We start from the raw sequence: 21,454 nt of genomic DNA on the forward strand, positions 1-21,454 counted from the left end.
CTTGTGGAAGATTTCTTGTGGAAGTGCTCATGTAGTGACTATTGCCTCATAAGCACTAAAATAAAAAAAATATGATATCATTTGTCAGCTATTTGGTCCGGAGATGAGAGCAGCAGAACGTGACTGCCGAGTTAGTTCTTCAACAGGACGACGACATAGGATGAAGCTCACTTTGAAGAATGTTTCTGTTTAAGCGAGCCCATTTGTAGCAATTGTCTTTTATCCCAGGCCTATTGTTAGAGGATCTTCATCATATAATCTGACTTGAAGAACACGTTTCCTTGGGATCATCTTGTATAGTGTGACAGGTAATAATCTTACTTAAACAGTGCTGTGAAACCAGTTTAAGTCTTATAGTAGCTTAAAGTCACATTGCCATGAACTGAATGTCATGTCTATAGCATGTCTTAAAAGAATAAACAAATGACAAAGACGAGGAAGAGTGTGCTTACTCCGAGATGCCAGCTCTGATATTTCAATGTTGACCTCACCTGCATCAATTCTTCTACTTTCCGTATTTTATTGAAAGAGATGGCATGGTGGCTCATATTACCAGTTCACAGCTCAAGTTTTATCCTGATTTTTATGTTCTTTCTGGGTTCGTGTGTACAGACTTTGAGAAATAGATATAATTATTCCATTTCATTTTAACAAGGACTTTAAGAAGAATTATAGTAGTGAGGTATTTCTTATAAACTGTGGCATTAAATCCGGTAGCAACACTCCTCCAACATGTATTCGTTCAAGAGAGTGTATTAAATCAACACAGTAAATATATCCTGATGGCTCCTCCTGTTTAATCCTCTGAAACGCGTGCATGTTCGAGGTACTCAGCAGCTGCTGGCTGCGGTGTTGACAGTTGGCCTGTATGAATGAATGAGGGGGGTCCGAAGCAGCACGATCGAGGTCTGCTTTTCTCCTTATATTAGCACCGACATAATCACTCGCTCAGTATGCTGCTATTCTCATTAGGTGAAATGCGAAGATTTAGTGCTGACAGAGTAAGGCTTCCTGTCTGTCTCTCTATAGAGCAGAGCAAACACTCCATACAGTATTAGTTACAAGTCCACGGGCTCTTACGACCTCATATAAAATAGTCGCTGTGCCTGTGTTATAGCAACGTAGAGATAAGGAGAATAAATGTTTAAAAAACAGCTGTAAAAGTTGGGTAAAGTTTGGATGATAAAAAGAATATCAATAACCTGATACGGATTCATCGTAGTGGTAGTGTTCAAATACAACGTGAGGAAATTGTGCTAAAAAAGAACCAACATTTTGAAGTTATCATCATGGCATGGCACAACAACCTAAACCTGTCTGGCTTATTGGTTCAGTCAGAGCTCATGAGTGCCGTGATAGCAGAGAATTAACTTCATAATAATTATCATTTATTTGAACTGATTTTTCTCTTAGCCGCTATGCTAAAAACTGAATTAATCTGTTATTAGGAGCAGCCAGGTTTTTTTTCCTTTTCTTTTTTTTTGTATACACAATTTCAACAGATCATCTATTTCATTAATAGCTGAATCCTGTTACTTTATTTCTTCAGCAGTAGCACAATGTTCTTTGCTGTTCTTCAGTGCAAATGAAATGATTCTGTACCCGATAGTGTGAATTAACCATAAATAAATACATAAAGTAGAAATAAAATCTTTATGGAAATATTTTTTTGCTAAATTTTTTTTTTTTTTTGGAGCAACAATGGATGTTTAATCAATATTAGTAATGGAGATCCAAATAAAGAATTATTGGTGCAGAAGCTGGGGCAGTATTTATTGTCAGATACTCATAATTTCAATTGAACACCTCAGTGAGCACCATCTGATTAAAATATTATTGATAAATTGACCTTCCTATAATGTGGACATGATACATAATCATTACAGAATTATCTACTTGATTCAGAGGCATTGCCATACAATAAGCAAATGTCATGATAAGCAAAGTCATAAGATCCAAGAAGTTTTTACTGTGTCTATGATTTAGATTTCTCTATTATACATATTTATATCCTGGATCTACAGCAGTAAAACCACTGCATGAAACTGTCATACATCTCATGTTACTTATAATACTTGACAGCGTGGATTATAATAGCTGTCTTTACGCTGATCCGGACAAGCTGCAACCGTACTGCTTTGCTAACACAAGTTTTCCCCAAACTGTCACACATCGTGTCAAAATGTACCTCTAACTAGCAACTGCCGTTTAACAAACCTAAGCCAATTAACGCACGCAGACGCCAACTTCAACAAAACTTCTGTTACAGTCAGAACTAGTCAGTCCCTAGAGCATGGAGACCCTTTAACCTCCTAACACTGGCCTTGACAACACACACAATGAGGTGTCTCCTTAGGGACAGCCAATCAGTGACAGCCACAGAAAAAAAAAAACAACACACTCCTGGATCATTAATGTAGATGAATATTACCGCATTTTTTATTGGAGTATCTGTTATTCGGTGCTGAATAATAATTAATAATAAATGATTCCTTGTCAGAAATGCTTGGTGTTGTAGTGCTGCATCTAGTTTAGTGAAGTTTACACAATCTATCTGTTCTTGAGTGTATGTTTACTCACCGGATGCAGGAAGGGGCTTGTCATTGAATCCTCGCACGCAGTTTCCTCAATGTATCTGAATAACAATGCAAACAGAAGATAAACAGAGTATAAACACCAAAAGGCGACACACGGTAATAACGATTTTAATGAAAACCGACCTGTCTGAAGGACCAGTAGAGATACTATAGCAAAAGAAGGAAAAGAAAACAAATCCCCAAATTAGTTTTGGCAACCAGTTTTTCCTCAAGGCTGGAACAACTACACCGCCATTAAATCCCTTCACCGCTGTGTTGAATTCAGTATTAAATGATTAATGAACTTTGCTCAACAAAAGGTTCACAAAAACAGAGGTGCAACTGGTATATTATTCCAAATTCAACACAAACTGACTGATGGGGTGAAAGCAGCCTGCCCTTTAAAGACACATCTCATTCCAAGATGATCAAGAATATTAATCAACTTCACAGACATTTCCAAGTTTGCATGAAGCGCACTGACGGTTTTATAAATGGATTGTAAAAGCTGGCAGGGGAACGTAACCACAGGTATGATAACCATGAGGGAGTTCTATTAACTGTCCAAAATGTGGAAAATTTTAATTCGTTTAAGTTTTTTTTTTTTGGCTTGGAAGTCGAAATCAGGCAAGACTGCATTTAAAATATCCAGTCTCACCAAATGTGAGAACGCGACCAGCAGGCACCTAAAAAGCGGTTTTAAGTGAAATGTTAAGACCCCTGGGGTATCACTTTTTTTCATAGATATCTAATAAATGCACATTATTATAAGGAAGTATAGTCCCTTGTGTGTGTTTGTGTGTTTCAAAGAACTGAATTAATAACTCCTTGACCTCTCCTATGATGTTTTTGCCCATCAGTTATTATATATAATATAATATATATATATATAACCTCGGGGCCAAGAGTTTTTTTTTTAACTGTTTATGTACACTATGTGGCCAAAAGTATGCGGGCACCTGACCATGCTGGTTAAACATCCCATTATGTTTATTACATTTCTTCCCCCTTTGCTGTTTTAATAAGCTCCAATCTTCTGAGAAGGCTTCACACACTTGGCCACTACATTTTGGAGCATGGCTGTGCACAGGGTATGTGTTCTTTCAGCCACAAGGGCATTATTGAGGTCAGGCACTAATGTAGGGTGAAGAGGTCTGGGGTGCAATCAGCATTCCTGTTCATCCAATAGGTATGCAGAGGGGTTGAGGTCAGACCTTGGACTAGGTCTCCACTGGGATGGAACTTTTGCCCCTTTTCCACCAAGGCAGTTTGAGTGCTGGTTCAGAGCCAGAGCCTAATTTAAAATCAGTTCTTTCTTTATCGACACCCGAACCAGGAAAAGTGGTTCTTAAGTTACACCAAAACGTTTGGATGCCAACGTAGGTTCGCAAAGCGAACGTTTGGATGCCAATGTAGGTTCGCAAAGCCACGAGCATTAACAGTAAAGCAACATTTGCTGCTGCTGCGCTAACGTTGCTGTATAACGTTGTATACAGTGATGTAATACTTGGCCCTGTGATGGCGCTCAAGCCGATGAAAAGGCAAACCGGTTCTTAGAAGGCTCACCAGTGGAACCAAATTTGAGCTAGCACCAGCACTAGCTCTGAACCAGCACCCGGTTCTTTCTGGTGGAAAGGGGGCATTAAATGCCAAAGACCCAGATTTCCATAAAATGTTATTTGCCTTACTTGAAATAACTCTGCAACACATTCAACATTCACCAGACACTCGGAGCACACAGACTTTTTTTGGGGCTCGTTATACTACGCAGTGCATGTCCATAATCTGAACATCCCATGGGCTACATATCAGGCTCCATCCCACTGCAGCAGTGCATACCAAGATTAGATGTGTATTTAAATCTGTTTCCTTACTGAAATCATCTGTAGTGAGATGCACAAGCTTAGCACTTCTCATTAAAAGAAGACCAGTAATTGGCTCTTGCAGTAATTCGAAAATGTGATAACTTTTGAAGTACTTTTTAATGTATGTGCAACCAATTTTAATCAAGATCAATTAAATAAATCCTATCATGTGGATTGTGCACTTTTTTTTACAATTCGAAATTCTTGGTGTTGTTGCACAATATCGAGTAATGTCTTGCCACCAGCATGCACACACACGCACATACAGCGTTCCCAGGTGAAAATCCGAACTGGTAATTATCTAAACAGAGGAGCCAGGCACATGGGGCAGTGTTTTTATAATGCACACGGTACTGACAAGTGTAATAGCAGGGTGTTTTCCTTCACAAATATTTTTATTTCCCACAGTCATAAAAACAAAGTTCTCACTAAGACATGACTGACACCACCCATGCTAATCCTTAGAGACATGAAGTCTCAGCTCAATTAGGGGTGAGCGTAAACAGACAAGATTACAAAAAGGGATGTTTCACAGATCACCGGCAAAGAAATAAGAGGTGTTCTTTCAATTTATAAATAAATAGATAGATAGATAGATAGATAGATAGATAGATAGATAGATAGATAGATAGATAGATAGATAGATAAATAAATAAATAAATAAATAAATAAATAGTATGCACTTACTAATAATTCATTATAGTCTAAACTGGGGTGCTCAACATATGAAGATCCGGCTACCTTAAAGGTTAAGGTTACAATCACATTAACGATTATATTAGTTACCTAATTATGCTTAATCATTTCTGATTAGATCGTCTCATAAATCAGACACATCAGGTTGAAGTGGTTATATGTTTTTGAAACGGTGATCATTTGAGTGGAATCATTCCACAATGACAATATTTTCACATACTGTAGTATTTTTCAAGCGTGCCGTCCGATCTGCTGAAATCTGCATCCAGACCACAATTCACCAGATGAATCTCTCTATTAGGTCCTACAAACCCATGACCAATTAATTGGTTGCATAATAATCATCATTATAATCCCATTACTGCCACAATTGTGGGAAAGTGTGAAATGTAAATATTCCTGTTGTCAGTCTGCAGGAAAATACGCATAGATCAACTCGCTGCACACTGACAACATAAATTATCCAGTAAAAATGAGGACAGCTTTTCCATCAAACCAATATGAAAGAGGAGAATGTGAAAAGAGGCGTACAATTATACCCTAAAGAACATGCTTATTCGTGGAGGACTGGAAAATATCACACATACGTGCTTGTTGAAAATGTAATATCTGTAATATTCAGTCCCCATTTCTGTTTTAATAACCTCTACAAGGGTTTTGCAATAGGTGTTGGAGTGTGGCTGCAAGATTTGAGCTCATTCATGATTGAGAGTGTTATGGAGATCAGACTCTTAGTGAGTCTGGGTGAGGAGGTCTGGGTTCCAGTTCATCCCAGAAGTGTTCAGTAGGGTTGAGGTCAGGGCTCTGACCTCAAAGCTTTGGTATAAATACAAAGCTTTTGTTTTGGTCACAAACAGAAAGAAACAAATTCACAGTAAGGCTATAATCTATAATGCAGTTCGACTAGCTTGGACATTCCTGTGAAATGTGGTCATTTAAATCTCGCTATATTTTCGCATCGGTTCAGGTTGGTCGTAGCTGTTTTCTGACCGACTACAATGCAAGTCGCCTGATATAGTGCATGGATGCAGCCTGAGACCAAGGTATGTGCACTTAAGGCTGCACTGATTTAGACTGCTCTCAGAAGAAGTGCTTGTCTCTAAAGCTATATTCAGAATGTGGTTAATTAGTACTGCAGTGCAAAGGTGAAGCAGAGCACCAGGAAAAGGCTAAAATGAGCAAACCCTGAACAGCTGGAGATCATACTGAACATTCAGCGAATTCATCATGACCATTTTCCAAAAAAAAAAAAAAAAGCCATGGTTCAACAGTGCATTATGAAAAAGAAAAACAAAACAGAGATCATGCTGTTATGGAAAAACAATCCACGATAGCTTTTGTTGTGAAACCACTATACGTTAACATTAAATGCATTTGGCAGATTCCATTACAGTCAATCACATTTTATACATTGAAGGTTAAGGGCCTTGCTAAGGGGCCCAGCAGTGTATGCTTGGTGGACCTCAGATTTAAACTCACAACCTTTTGATCTGTAGTCCAAACCTTAACCACTAAGCTAGCACATCCACATACATAAATCACAGTTACTGTAAACACCCAAACATGGTTATTTTCCCTCCTGTAACAGCACATAAGTATAATATATTGTCAGAGCAGCTGTTTAATTAATCAACACTTTCTGACCAATCAGACTTGAGAATTCTGAGTACTGTTGAATACGATATATGGTTCATAATATATTATACATATATTATTATCATCATGTATGTATTCTCATGAATGTATTCCCTAGTGGCCCAGTGGCAAGACCCTGGGTCACATTTCCAACCCAGTGGAAATTTTTTCCAGTTGTGGAATTTACTTACATTGTAGCTTCAAGCAGGTGGTCTCTCAATACCCTTCTTTTTTTCCTTCCTCTCTCTCTGTAAGAAATAAGTAATCAAATTATTTTTATTAAATAAAATAAAATCTTAAATAACACCACATAAGCCTTATATAATGGAGCATCCATTACACACATCCCTCTGAATGAGCTGTTAAAGGAATACATAAAAGAATACATATATGCATATATACACACACACACATACACATCGTTAAATGTATAAACAAGCTTCCAAAACAGTACTAAAAACATGTCCTCAGAAATTCTGTTCATTTCGTTACATAACGGATGTACCTGAGGGCAAATGTGTAGAATGACACACACTTTAACAGGGTCATAACATGCATTAGCATTAGCCTTTGGGAAAGCTCATCAGTCAGTCAAGATAACAGAGGAATGCTATCAAGACCTAACTTACTTCAGGCTTACAACATTCAACTGGAGTCACTCAGACCAAGTACCGGAATTTGGTACCAAAGGTTACCAACGTCCTGATGAATCTGAACACTTTAACCCTGAAGAAATGCCTGTCACTATCAGATTCAGCACATCGGCGTTTCTTAAAATATTTTTCTGTGTTATATTAAATGCATAAATGCATGCAAGTTCTTTCACACTTTTGCACTGTATTTTTTAAAACTTTATAAATGACACAATACTGCTTCTTTTCCAATAATGGATAATGAAATCCTCCAAACAGCTGGAACCAAAATCCTTGTGTGTGTCAACACACTTGGCCAATAAATCTGATTCTGATTCCATAAATGTTGAATAAATGTCTACTAACAAAAAAAAAATCAATACGTTGTTAGACATATTTTAGAAAATGTTTATTATTAATCTTATGATTATATGTAGCATCCGGCATACAGGTCCCTTATATAAGCTGTTACTATAAAAAAAAAAAAACAGAACAATTTAATTTTAACACTCATCGTCACTCATGTTCAATCATGTTTTACTGTCGAATCCTGTTGTTATATAAAAATAATGCACACCTTCTGACCAATCAGAATTAAGAATTTGACCACACTAAGGTACGAAAATGCATAATGCGTAATCACTGATGTGGTGAAGTTTTCTATACACAGATAATTATTTATCATTTATAGAAGGAGTCTCCAGTGGCAGTGGATTGTAACAGTTAGGAAAGGGGACTTTGTGTTTTCGTGCTGCTTTCTCAATGACATGAAAAGCTTTTTATTTTTTAACTCTAAATGATGGAGGGGGAAAAAAGGAGGACGGTGAGAGAACGACTGTTTATAGCTGCTGTAACGCAAGTGATAACCCAAACTAATTTGTCTCACAGAAGTTCCACAACTTTAAACATATCTCTAATATATCTAGTGGTTAAAATATGGTGTCATGCTTTAATAAATTAAAAGTTGGAACTGATTGCAAATTTCTGTGGTCTAATGGGAATAAAACACTTGATTGTTAGGGTAAATCAACACTCCACACTACTCAAGATTATTTTCCTATAATAACAAACCACAAGTGTTTTATTTCATACTTAGTATACCCTTAAATGAGTCTAAAACCATTAAAAAACATATAATATATAACAGTATAACTGTTAATAATTAAAAGCAACCGGAAACAGAAAGTCTGTAACGGTTTCTAATTGTTTTTAAAACGGGTGTGTTTTATAACACATCAACAAATTCATCCAGCAGATAAATTCTTTATTTTCCACTTTTATAAACCTCAACAATTACTCGTAAATCTATTTTAGATATTCTAAAGTTATTTTATTTCAAAGTGTTTCGGTTTAAAACACATTTATGTCGGAAAAACAGACCTGTATAGTCGGCTCTCTACCTGTTTAGCGGAAACTAGCAGTTAGGCTGTAAATTTAGCAAGGTTTTATGTGCAAAAAACAGAAAGAACTAAAGATATATTAAATACATTTCCTGAAATGATCTTACTTTGAAATGCGTCCTTTTGCAGAATTGATTAACAAAACAAAACAAAACAAGTAAGAGAGAAATATACTCTCACGTGATTGGTTCGTTTAAATTAATACTTCCAAATATGATTGGCTTACATCCTGTCAATTAGAAAAATCATGCTTGGATTATATTGTGTAGACACTTTACACAGTGAAAGTGGTTGCTTGGGAATTGATTGATTGATTTATTTTAAAAGAAATAATTATTTATTATAAAGATAACCAGGTGTTGTTGTTTTTTATATCCATTATTTCATCAGCAGCAGTTGAACCTGAATTTGAATAGATTTTTTGTTACTCGTTTGTTTTCAGATTTTTGTATACTCTTTATAATCAGGTAAGATAAATGTTCTTGATGGTCCAGCAAATGTAGGCTCATTGGTCTCCTGCCACCTCATTTCTGACCTCAAATAACATCACACTGAGTCTATATGCTTCAATAAAATGTTAATGTATATCTCACTCATTCATTGATTTTAACCACTTTAGGTCAGGGTTGTGGTGGAACCAGAGCTAGTCCAAGAAACACTAGAAATCAGTTCTATATGGTACCACAGCCCATTGCAAGGATATCTAGGTCATCTTCATTACATCAGACGATCGGTGTTGCACATCGTATTTAAACGGCCTTTAATTAATTATAAACTCAAGGAACAAATCAGAATTTATGCAAATGCACATTTTTCCAAAACTTAATTACAGTTCTTGTGATCTAGCTTATCTTTTGGTCCTACCCAAAAACCTTGACCTCCCACTGCAGCAGTTCAACATGCAAATCTAACATTTGTCCTCTAACTGGTTACCTCATGGTTGGCAGTGGACTTTGAGGACAAGAAAAGAAGCAAAATGGCACATTAGCACATAAATACAAAGAATTCTCTTTGAGGGGCAGTAAAGGAAAGCCCTACCTGCACCATAGGGACTGTGAGAGTTTTGATGGGAAACGATCACTTCATTATTCACTGGAGTCACCCTCACTGGGCCTCCTGGACCTCTGAAGTACAGGACAGAGCAGCTGAGCCCTACTTAATGATGTCAGGAGAAAGATGTAGGGAAAATAAAAACACGCAGTCACATACATGATATACAGCATATCACTATTTTTATTTTGTACTTTGCTTCTTTGTGAAATAAGCTACAAACTCTTGCTGTTAAATTATTAAAAAAACACACAGGACACCAGTATTAATGTAAGACCGCGTCTTCCTCTTTTATTAGCTTTATGCTTGGACATAACCCTGGTTTAACATTTGGCACATAAGACTCTTCGTCTAATTTCAACAGAACACCCAATGGGCAGATCATATGAAAACATTTTAAAATGTGCAATAAAACAGGTCCACATTACAGGTATATGTGAATTTAAAAGTGAAAAGGCTAACTATCTGACAAAAATGAGGAGGTTAAGTCTGACAGCACAACACCGAAATGCTCTTCAATGTTTGCCAGGCACGACAGATATCAAGGCCCCTTACACAGCACTATCCAGACCCCTTCTAAAGGCACGACATATTCTGAGAACACACTGATGTACACGACAGAACAGAAAAAAAATTAAATCATGAGATAGCAGCTTAAACATGAACATATCTGGGTTTTTACATGGCTTTTGATCTTGTGGTGCAAATCATACGCTTTGCATATAATACTAAAAAACTTTATTCAACAAGCATAAAGAGATAGTATCTCCAACACAGAGGTTTGATGTGCTATGAATCGTAGGTCTTTTTGGCTGTCCAAATTACTACCATTTCAAATAACTACATTTATGAATAAATATTTTAAACTCTGTTTATGTGCATCTGTATCACATACTGTCATTGTGATTACAATAAAATGTTCATATAAGACATATTAGACTTTATCTGAAAATTCTACACCGTAGATTTTCAGTGCCCGAATTACAGACAAAACACACAGCATGTGAAGAGACACAGTCATTGCTAAACACACATAAACATACAAGGTGGGTATATAGGAGATTTGTATTATTCTACATATAGACATGTTGGTCCTTGTGCATTTGACAATTTCACATGAGTCTTTAAAAAAAAAAAAGAATTCAAATAAAAACAGTATAGGTGGCATGAAGTAAGACTTATAGAAAGTGCTATGATGAGAGCTTTTAAAGAGCAAACTAGACTAGTGGTTCAATCCAGCAAACAGCACAGCTAGTCTGTGATAAGCAGCACAGGTCTTACAGTATATCCCCTCTCTACTATAAACTGCTGTTCTGCTGTTAAAGAGATCACACTGTGTTTATGATGTACATCTACAGCCACAGCGCCTATAAGCATGCAGTATAGAGTATATCCAGTTCACACGTGTGTGGGCCGCATTATTGAGCAGCCTAGCTTTGTGCCCCATCGAGAACCCAGTGACACGGAGCACCGGTTCCTTTCGCTCTCTGAGCAGAGCCAGGGAGAATGGACTGCTCTTTTCAGCCAAGAGTCATTCAAAAAAGTGGAATTTGGGCTCTTAACAGTGAGGCTTGGCTGGACTGAATGCCTCTTATTCTCTCGCTTTTGTTTTGCTTTAACTAATAAAGTTATACAGTTACGGCAATGCCAAATGGCAAACGGACATTCTTTCAGTTAGAAGTTGAAACAATTTTTTTTTTTGTTTTTCTGAGTTTGGGGTTGGCTTGTAAATGAAAGCCATGATTGACTGACACAACTGAGTCCTTTGCTCTGTGCTAATATCTTGAGATGCATTTGGATCACACAAAAAAGAAAAGAAAAGAAAACACGCAAAGTCAGCAAGATATTTCTTACAGTCCGATCTCTGGAATCGCAACTTACCTTCACCTCAATGCTGACTTTAAAAAAAAAAAAAAAAGGTGGAATGTATAATTATAAGAAATAAAGTCAGCATGAGGTTATTAGCCAGCAGCATGATTTAACAGAGGCCCCAAAAGCAGATCTATAAAGATCTAATGAAGGAACTCTTACTCCTAAACTCCTAAACTACAACTGTGTTGGTTTTCTGCTGTGTATTACGCTGTTTGATGGCGGTGTTGTTACCAGACTCCTCAGATAAACACATGGATTCCTCCTCTTCCCAGAAGGCAGTGCGGTAGAGGGTGGGAGAGAATGGGGCATTAGTCTCTTAGATAACATGAGAGGCTGCATTTCCTGTTGCTGCTGCGAGACAGCACTCTCATCCTCCTCGTCTTTGCCTCCAGGAAAGTGGAACTGGGCTGAAGTGGGAGGCCACATAGGTGCGGCGAGTCTGGAGAGGGTATTGACGTGAGGGTGCTTAGGTTCTTGAATGATCGGCGGCGAGCCTAGACTCTCCAGTGAGGAGATGCTCTGGTTCCAGGCCTCCTGCAGGTCTATAGGGATGATTTTTGTGGCCTCGCTAGACACACATGGAGGCAGATGGCAGTCTACATCATCCATCCATGGCAGCTTTTTCTCTTCACATGTGGGAGATGGAGGAGCAGCAGTCGGGCTCTGAACAGCTGAGTCTGCAGAGGAAAAAGAATAACAATACTCTACCCAAAATGTACCGCTCACAACATGACTATAGATACATCTAGGATTTGTTGCTTTACAACATCATACATTATCTGCATAAATTATATAATAATTTTCTCTTAATTTTCTAAAGAAAGGTAAGCTATATTTGCAGCATCATCTTGCTTTATACCACAGCAATGATCTAAAGTGTAGCCTGGAAAGTAGTTCTGGCTGTAAAATGACCAATACGTCAGTATCAATGTGGTCATTCTTATATGTGATTGTTACTAATAATAAAATTTACAAAAAAAAAGCTTTATTTTATTTATGAAAGGGAAGAGAGAGAGGGAGAGAGAGAGAGAGAGAGAGAGAGAGATCTGATCAGAAAATAGGCAGCTAAACATTAGTCAGAACAGAAAAAACTTCACAGATGTTTCACAACATTAAATCTATGAACAATTACAATATTTGAGGTGTCATATGTTAATAAATTGAAATTGAATTGAATGCTGACAGATCGCTGTGGTACAAGTGGAATAACACACTCCAGACTGTTTCTGTGGGGTAGCTTCATCACACTCCCCAGAGCGTGCATTGTTTTTGTATAACAGCACAGTCTGTCGTTTGTTATTCTGCATTTCTGACATTTCCTTCTCTACCTGATTTGGGTTGCACCTTTGGTGTTTCTGAACCCCTCTGGGCCACAAAGGTGATCCCAATATCCTCATCCTTCTCTGGCTCTGAGTGCTCTCCTTTGTCCTCCTCAGAGTCCAGAGGTACAACCACTGGGTCTGTAAATGGACACATATGTTTTCAAGGTTTTTTGGATGGTCACTAGCAAAAATATCATGTTGTGACAAATTATCATTATACATGATTAGTATCAAATATTCATTAGTGCCACTTTAAAAAAAAAGACATTTTGAATGATGCCTTTATCTATACAATAAGATTTATCCACAACAAGGAAATAAAATGACAACAATACTTTTATATATTATTAGAATCTAACATATTCGTGTCATATAAATAACTGTATCAACTGGTGTCAACAACCTTTGCTTGTTTTTGTCCAAAACCTCCTGTTTCTCTGCAGAATGATATCTCATCATATTGTCCAGCTTTACCCACACAAGGCCCCACTTCCTTCACAATGTATACTTATGTGTTCAGGTGTTTGGCGTTTAATTACAACTTCATGCTTATCCATAAGCTTTTTTCTACCATGTGCTTGGTAAAAACAGCAATAATGAAAATCCTCCACTGCACATACCAAACGTATGACATACTTTCTAAAAAAAGAAAAAAGACACTACCTTTGTCCTGCCAGCTGACATTTCTCCTGGGCTTTTCAATGGCATCTTGCTCCTTTGCATCTGAACCTTTGCGCTGTAACAGTATAAAGCGGTTCACTGACAGATCATTATTGCTAGCGATTTATATTTGTAACAGTCTGTGTAGTTAAATCTTTTTTTAAATTGAGATTAGCAGGCTTCACAATTTCAAGACGATCCTTAATGTGCTTGCTAAACAAATATAATGGCCCATATACAAAGTTGTGTATAAAATGTGTGGATTTGAATGCCAAAAATACATTTATACACAAAATAATTGTAATTAATTTGTAATTGAAAAATAACATACAGCTATATTTCTTGTTATCGGTTATACTTCTCTAGATACTCTAGGCTACTTTCTATAATTATTGATATTGTTTGCTCTCAGATCAGACTGATTTTTCAGGCTGTTAAAAATGTCACACTATTTTACACACACTCAAACCAGACGTGAGCTTGTTTCTAATGATATTATGAATATGACTAACGAATATATTATGAATATGACTAACGAATACAGAACCTGATGGTGGCGTTAGTGCATGCCTATATTACGATAAGATCATCAGATCAGATCATTATGGAAATGTACGACGTGAGCTGCCCTCGCTTTTTATTTTACACTCGCACACACCATGTGCAAAGCGTGACTAAAAAGTTTCAGCTGTGTGCCTTTGCTTTTGACCCTGCACGGGAGGAGCAGAAGCAGATGTCTGAAGCGATGCTAAGCACTTGCCTTTTTCTGGCTGCGGTCCTTCTTGTGTCGTTTGTACTGAGTGGATTTGAAGGACTCCAGACGGCTGCGCATGTTTCTCTGGAACACCTCCCGGTCCTGCCTCTCCTGATCGCCCACCATCATGAAGTGCCGACTGTAGTGAGAGTGGTACTGCAGGGCGATAGAGAGAAGTATTACAGTTGTTTCTCAGTGCAGAATTTCTATACATCTTAGATGAAAGAAAGGTTTTAATTCAACGAGACATGAAAAACATCTGTACTATAGAGACCTTGATAAATATCAAATATTGATTTCTATAGTTTAATAATAATTATGTACCATATTTGAATGTCCAATATTAAGTTGCTTAACGCTCTGTAATGTAGAAATATCTCTGAATCAATGCTCATCATTTATGGAACATTTTGTATTATTTCATTAAAAAGAAAAGAAAACAAAACAAAAATTAAGTCTTAAAAATATTATATATAACTCTTTTTTTTGTGGCTAAATCTCAAACTATTTATCATGAAATGCACTACATATAAACTAAAATAACGTTTCAGGGAAGATTGAAATGCCGGATGCCTGAAATCTCAGATAGCAACAAAGACTATATACTGTACATACTTACTATAAAGTTTAATAACCATAACAATTTCTATCTTTCTTTGTCTTTCATTCTCTAAAATGTTTATTGTACTGTAATCAGGCTTCTGCTTCTTGTACACTGGGTGAATCACATTCAGACTGGGACCACATACGATTTTACCATGTAACTCAGAATGAAAGGCAATTTAATTTGGGAATGTTTACTGCATTTCTGGCATTTTCTGGAGACATCATAGTAACTGAAACAAAATATTCAGGGGTTTTACTATATAAGTAATACTATAAAGAATAATAATAAAGTTACCTAATATAAAGAGGATTAATGTGTGTGTGTGTGTGTGTGTGTGTGTGTGTGTGTGTGTGTGTGTGTGTGTGTGTGTGAATGCGTGCATTTGTACCCGTCTCCTGGGTTTGTACAGATTCCCAGCCAGGACATGATGCGTTTCGGTTTCCTCCTCAACCTTTGCACCAGGGTTTGTGTCAATCACCTGAAGATCCAGACACACGCCACTACCATTCTCTCTCCTGTTAACACACACATGCACTGTTTTCTGTCTCATTCCACACAGCTGCAATACAGCATATAATAGTGTATCACTATTCAGCTCAGCTCTCACTTTCAGCTCTCACTTACAGGTAGTTAGTAACATTGGTCATCTCTGGAAAAGAAGTCCTACTGGCCATAGAGGGAAGCGAGAGTCTAGCAGTGGTCAAAACATTTCCACCCTGGCACAGGGAATGATAGAATAATCACACATTATAGCCATCATAGTTTATTCTGCATGTACAGACTTATACATTTTGTTAATGCACTTCATTTGTAAATCAGGCTTATCTGCCGGCTGTTTCTGAACTGGAATGGTCACTGAGATGGCAGTAATTCTGATATTATGATACCTGATTCTATACCTGCATCTATGCCCTACAACACCCACATATGGAATATGACCAGCTAATCCTTCATGACAGGACTAAAGCATTTTAATATGTTTTTGTGTCTCTGTCTTCTCTCAAATTTTAACAAAATTAACCATGATCAGAAACCTGGACGCTATGACACAATAATATCCAACAGGCAAATATCTAATAATACCACTGCAAGCATGTGAAATAATATCTCAAATTTAAACGTGAAGATTGTTGCATATGTGAATAAAGTGGTCTAAAAATATTGACATCTGGGTGGTCAGGAAAAGGGCTTTCGGTATACATTCCAACTGGGCTAATATTAGAGGGTTAACTCCAGTCAGGAAGCTGAGTGCTACGAAACTCAAGGCTGCAGGAAATGACATTTATAGACCACCTCACGCTTTAGTCAGCACAGCTTGTAGTGTGGTGTGTCAGTTTAGCTAGCGGGTTAGAATCGGTTTCAGGTAATCAGCAGAGCTTCTTCTGAATATAACTGCGTGTGTGAATTTAGAAAAATGTCTGCACAATGTATCATTAGTCGATGGAGACATAGAGTGAAAAGTAAAAGTCTACACACGGCTGTTAAAAGCATCTGATCTTTTTCCACATTCCAGATATAGCAACCGATAAATGAAATAAATAAATAAATAAATAAACGAACAAAAAATGTTTTGAAAAAATAAAAAACTTATACCCTCGTACCCTTATAATGGGGCTCGTGACTATGTTCAGAATGAATCACATTCAGATTCAACCGCCATTCCTCCAAAATAAGTTAATACAAGACAAAATGAAAACATTTTAATTCAGGGAGGATGCCAAGAGACTTAGAGCATTAAAGGAGCTGAAGGAATATCTGGCTGCAGGTGTACTAGTCACTCCCTGTATGTGACAACAATCTCTTCTTAACATGTACAGGCTGTGGGCTAAGGTGAAAAAGAATACCGACGCCTGCCCACATTTTGCCAAAAAAAAAAAAATGGAAACATGTGGCAAAAAAATCTGCCGAGACCAGCGTACACCTTTTTAGTCATAATTCCAAAATATATATTTGGCAAAAAAACAAAACAAATTATCATTGAAAAAATACCCATGATGAAGCAAGGTGGTGGTGGCATCATGCTACAGAGCTTCTAATTGTTCAGCTGGGACTAGGACACATCATGGATAACTCAATTTAACAAACTATGTTGGCACAAATCCCACAGGTCTGTTAGACAGCTGAAAAAGGTAGGAAAGTTTCACCTTCCAGCAAGATAACAACCCAAAGCATGAGTCAACAAAGAAACGACTTCAAAAGATAAAGAAGATCAAGGTTTTGGATTGGCTCAGACACAGCCCAGATCTCAATCCTGCTGAAAACTTGTGGAACGACTGGAGTTTCCCTCGCTATTTGATACGGGCATTTTTGCAATTGCGAGACGAATAAAAGTGCCAAATCATGCGTGTAGACTCTTAACCAACAAGCGTGCTGTATTACAAGCAGAAGGTGTTCTAAGTATTATACAAGGAGTTTTTCCCCTTGTATAGTTATTATGTTATGTCACAGATCAGAAAGCGTATTTTACTGTACATCAAATTTTTACAGGGTTGAGTAAATGTACTAATATCCAATAAAATCTGATGTCTTGCATTTTGTATGATATCAATCTCATTCATTTCTTGCCACATTTAAAATATATAAAACAAATTTAAGTCACATTTATACTAGACTACAGCTAGACATAGATATTTTTAACCTTCCATCATTTAAAGCAGGTTTATTGTATGAAGTTTTTTGGCTATATATTTACATAAGAGATTTTGAATAATCTACGCTTCCATTACATAGCTAAATAGCCTCCTAGCTTTAGTGAAAATGTAAAGACACTGACAAGTGACAACAAACAAGATTGATTGATTCAGTTTGGGAAATTGTGTATCTTCACCCAGCGTTAATGCCCAGAATGTTTATAAGGACAGGAAGAGCGAAAGAGAGAGAGAGAGAGAGAGAGAGAGAGAGAGAGAGAGAGAGAGACAGAGAGACAGAGAGAGACAGAGACAGAGAGAGAGAGAGAGAGAGAGAGAGAGAGAGAGAGGGGAAGAGAGAGAAACAACTCATTAAAGTGTCAAAGGGGAAACACCAGCCTGCCAATGTTTTAAATAAAACACAGACAGAGTAGTTTATTTTTAAAGAGATCACGTGTAATATCAGTATCAGGTGGAAGTGATAATGTAGACTTGCCTGTGCGAGTCATAGCTTTGGCTCTTCCATGTGATGAGTCTTTCCTCAGAGGACTAATACTAAATCTGAATACCAGCACTGACACTGATATCACCCTCCTGAGGCCTCTCTCTCTCTCTCTCTCTCTCTCTCTCTCTCTCTCTCTCTCTCTCTCTATGATGTCAGCATGGGTATCTCACAGTGCCCCTGTTTGGGTAGCAAACCCATGTGCTGAGCCAGGGGTGGCAAAGACACTTTGGCGTCAGTGTGCACAACAAAGGAGAGGATTATACTCTCATCTCTGGAGCCTCAGAGACAGAGATCACAGAGCTTGAGAGATTTCAGAGCCTTATTTTTACTTCTTCTTACTTATACATGACTCTCTAGAGCTTAGCATCTCAAGTCAACTCCAATTAGACATGGAAAAATCAGTCTGTTTTATCCTCTTTAAAGTCAGAGAGAGAGAGAGAGAGAGAGAGAGAGAGAGAGAGAGAGAGAGAGAGAGAGAGAGAGAGAGAGAGGGTAGAACAGAACAGAAGACAGCAAGCTTTACTGGACTGTTGCGCCACTTAGTGGTCATTAGTCACAACGCAGCAAAATGATCTGTAATTCTACACTACAATAATAACATAATGTCTCCTGTTTAACATAAACATTGCATAAACACCATCCCTGACTGATCACTAAAGGTAATAGAATATTTACCTGGTCAATAACACTGATAGCGTCTCTGATGTTGATTTTCTGGTACGCCTCCCACAGCTCGCTTTTATGGTACACGGATTTGCGCATCAACAGTTTACTCAGATAATTTTTGTCAAAATGTTCCCATCTGCAAAATAATGCAAACAAGGTCAAATTCTGTGTAACTCAATGAGGCAGAGTTCTTTGGAGAAATGCATCAGCGTTTTTTGTTCTTTGTAGCCCAAACATTATCAAACATATACGAAGCATAGAAAAGGAAATATTGAAACTTTGGCTAGAACAAAAGTCTAGGGGACATTGTTGGGCTAAAAACTTATAATGTAAAACTTAAACTAAAAACTTAAATATACTGTAAATGGCTGATGAAGTCTAGGGTATCAATAATAAACAGTTTGGAACATAAGAAAACAAAATGAGTTCTTCCTTTTCTAATGTTAGAGAACATTAGAAAAAATACATAGCTGCAGTTTTGGTAAGTCAAAATGTCTATTTTATTATAAGACTTTTTAAGAAGTGTAAATACAATCATCTATTTTAAATGTTCATTGAAAATGTAAAAACTGCTCCTGGACTTTTATTATAAGTACATAGAGACATCAGGGACACAAAATTGGACTCAAACGTTACTAACTAATTCAAGATTGTGTGTACATGACTTACGTAAGTGACTTATTTAACTTACAGTTAAATTATTATTTGATTTAAAAAGCACTGACTTGTCCCTCCAGTGATGGTAACCATTCAGACCAGCAATGTCTTCCACAGCAGCTAGAATGTGGTCAAAGGCCTGAAAGAAATACCAACAGACAGACAGGAAATCACAGTATTTAGAGAGTTCATCATAGCTGTCCCATCTGCCCTATAAAGCAAGATCTTCATGGCATTTCATTGTCTCTACATACTGGTTTTATTCAAACACTACGAGCTTTTACGTGCCAAAGCCTGTCAATTTGTGGTCATACATCCAAAAGAGCATAACAGGCCCAAGTCTGGGTGGGAAGGATCACATTGTCCTTCCCACCCAAAACCAGAAAGGTACAAGCTTACACATTCACAGCTGGGAGAGTGAATGTGTAAGCTCGTACCTTCCTTCCCAAGATATAGTTGTCATACATGGTGGCAGAACTGGCTAACGTGTGAAACTAGACAATGTTTTGTCTAATCTGTGAGAGGCTGTGGGTGTGGTGGGGTGGGCTGGGGGAATCAAACCGTTCAGACAACATCCTAGCATGTTAACTTAGTCAAGCAAACGCTTTTCTGCTTCAAATAAAAATACAGATAGACTCTCTTTTTGTCATGCAGTGATGCTGCATCTATGTTTAGCCGTGGTTTCAGCGTGCTCAGCAGGTTTCTTTAAGCCTGCATGCAGGAGGCTTAGTGACATTCATAGTGTGGACGATGGCGGGGCGGTGGAGTGCTGACCAAATCCCTCTCACCATTTCCTACACAGACAGACACTAGAGAAAGAAGATGTGGTTTCTTTTACACATCATGTGTGTTTGTATTAGTGTGTGTGTGTGTGTGTGTGTGTGTGTGTGTGTGTGTGTGTGTGTGTGTGTGTGTGTGTGTGTGTGTGTGAAGCTAAGTGCACAGCACACTGGCCAAAAGAAGCTTGTATGATTAATTCATTGCTTAGCGTAAGATCAGGATCGGCACTAAGCTGTAAGGCACACATTTCCACAGCAAGGTCAAAACTACTAGTAGTGAGATACAAAAAGAATGAACTGTAGACAGACAGACAGACAGACAGACAGACAGACAGACAGAAAGACAGACAGAAAGGGAAACAGGTAAAAAGGTAGATAAAAAGAAAGACAGACAGAAAAAGAGACAGACAAAAAGACAGGCAGTCAAGCAGATATACAGATAGACAAGAAAGACAGGCAGAAAGTTAAACAGGTAGACAGACAGACAGACAGACAGACAGACAGACAGACAGACAGACAGACAGATAAATAGACAGGCGGAAAAGCAGATACACAGATAGACAGACAGACACACAGGCAGACAAACAGACAGAAAGTCAGATGGACTGACAGCAGTTTAACATGCACTGACTCACACGCTCATGGATCTCTTCATTAATGGTAGGTTTTCTGTTAGTGCTGCGAGGAACCTTGAGCCATTTAACCAGAGGCTTGATGGTCAGACCCTGTGTGATGGAGTGCAAACAGTAACAGGAAAAACATTTCTCTGGTATCTTAGCTCTGGTGTCTGATCTAGTATCAACATTTTGTTCTAAATAATATACCAGGACTAAGTCAATATTTTCACTGACATTGGAACCGAACATTTTTGTAATTTCTGTCCAAAAAATGATACCACAAGTGCAAAAGGAAATAATGAAATGTAATAATTAAGGAATACAGTAAAACCATTAAGTGGCACACTATTATAGGAAACATATCAATGTCATGGTGGTGTGATGAAGTGACTGCTTCCACTCTGAGGCTGTTTATTTAACTATAATAGCATGTCAAAGTTTTTTATTCCACTTACATCCACAGTAATTTGACAGCATTTTTTTAAAATAATGAACAACACATGTATTTAAAAATGTCTTGTTGTGTAACATTTT

General features: G+C 37.6%; 2 protein-coding genes across 5 annotated transcripts in view; both read right to left on the minus strand.

Moving 5' to 3' along the window:
* plekhg4 (pleckstrin homology domain containing, family G (with RhoGef domain) member 4) overlaps positions 1-9,011 on the minus strand; it is an 85,149-nt gene extending 76,138 nt beyond the window's left edge. For 2 of the 4 annotated variants that reach the window (XM_047815567.1, XM_047815566.1), the window contains exons 1-3: positions 8,912-9,011; positions 6,964-7,020; positions 2,581-2,635 (exon numbers count right to left, since the gene is read on the minus strand). In XM_047815567.1, coding sequence (XP_047671523.1) covers positions 2,581-2,604 — 24 coding nt within the window. In that variant the 5' untranslated portion in view covers positions 2,605-2,635; positions 6,964-7,020; positions 8,912-9,011. Of the gene's footprint in view, positions 1-2,580; positions 2,636-6,963; positions 7,021-8,784; positions 8,806-8,911 lie in introns of those variants that run through there. The other 2 variants (XM_047815568.1, XM_047815569.1) reach the window with 2 other exon arrangements.
* Positions 9,012-10,120: 1,109 nt separating this feature from the next.
* slc9a5 (solute carrier family 9 member A5) overlaps positions 10,121-21,454 on the minus strand; it is a 32,818-nt gene continuing 21,484 nt past the window's right edge. Inside the window, exons 8-16 of the mRNA XM_047814246.1 lie at positions 20,939-21,028; positions 19,593-19,663; positions 18,877-19,003; positions 15,694-15,785; positions 15,458-15,584; positions 14,469-14,618; positions 13,712-13,784; positions 13,055-13,186; positions 10,121-12,403 (exon numbers count right to left, since the gene is read on the minus strand). Coding sequence (XP_047670202.1) covers positions 11,901-12,403; positions 13,055-13,186; positions 13,712-13,784; positions 14,469-14,618; positions 15,458-15,584; positions 15,694-15,785; positions 18,877-19,003; positions 19,593-19,663; positions 20,939-21,028 — 1,365 coding nt within the window. The 3' untranslated portion in view covers positions 10,121-11,900. The remainder of the gene's footprint in view (positions 12,404-13,054; positions 13,187-13,711; positions 13,785-14,468; positions 14,619-15,457; positions 15,585-15,693; positions 15,786-18,876; positions 19,004-19,592; positions 19,664-20,938; positions 21,029-21,454) is intronic.

This window comes from Tachysurus fulvidraco, chromosome 1 (genome assembly GCF_022655615.1).
Source record: "Tachysurus fulvidraco isolate hzauxx_2018 chromosome 1, HZAU_PFXX_2.0, whole genome shotgun sequence".
NCBI classification, from domain to species: Eukaryota; Metazoa; Chordata; class Actinopteri; order Siluriformes; family Bagridae; genus Tachysurus; species Tachysurus fulvidraco.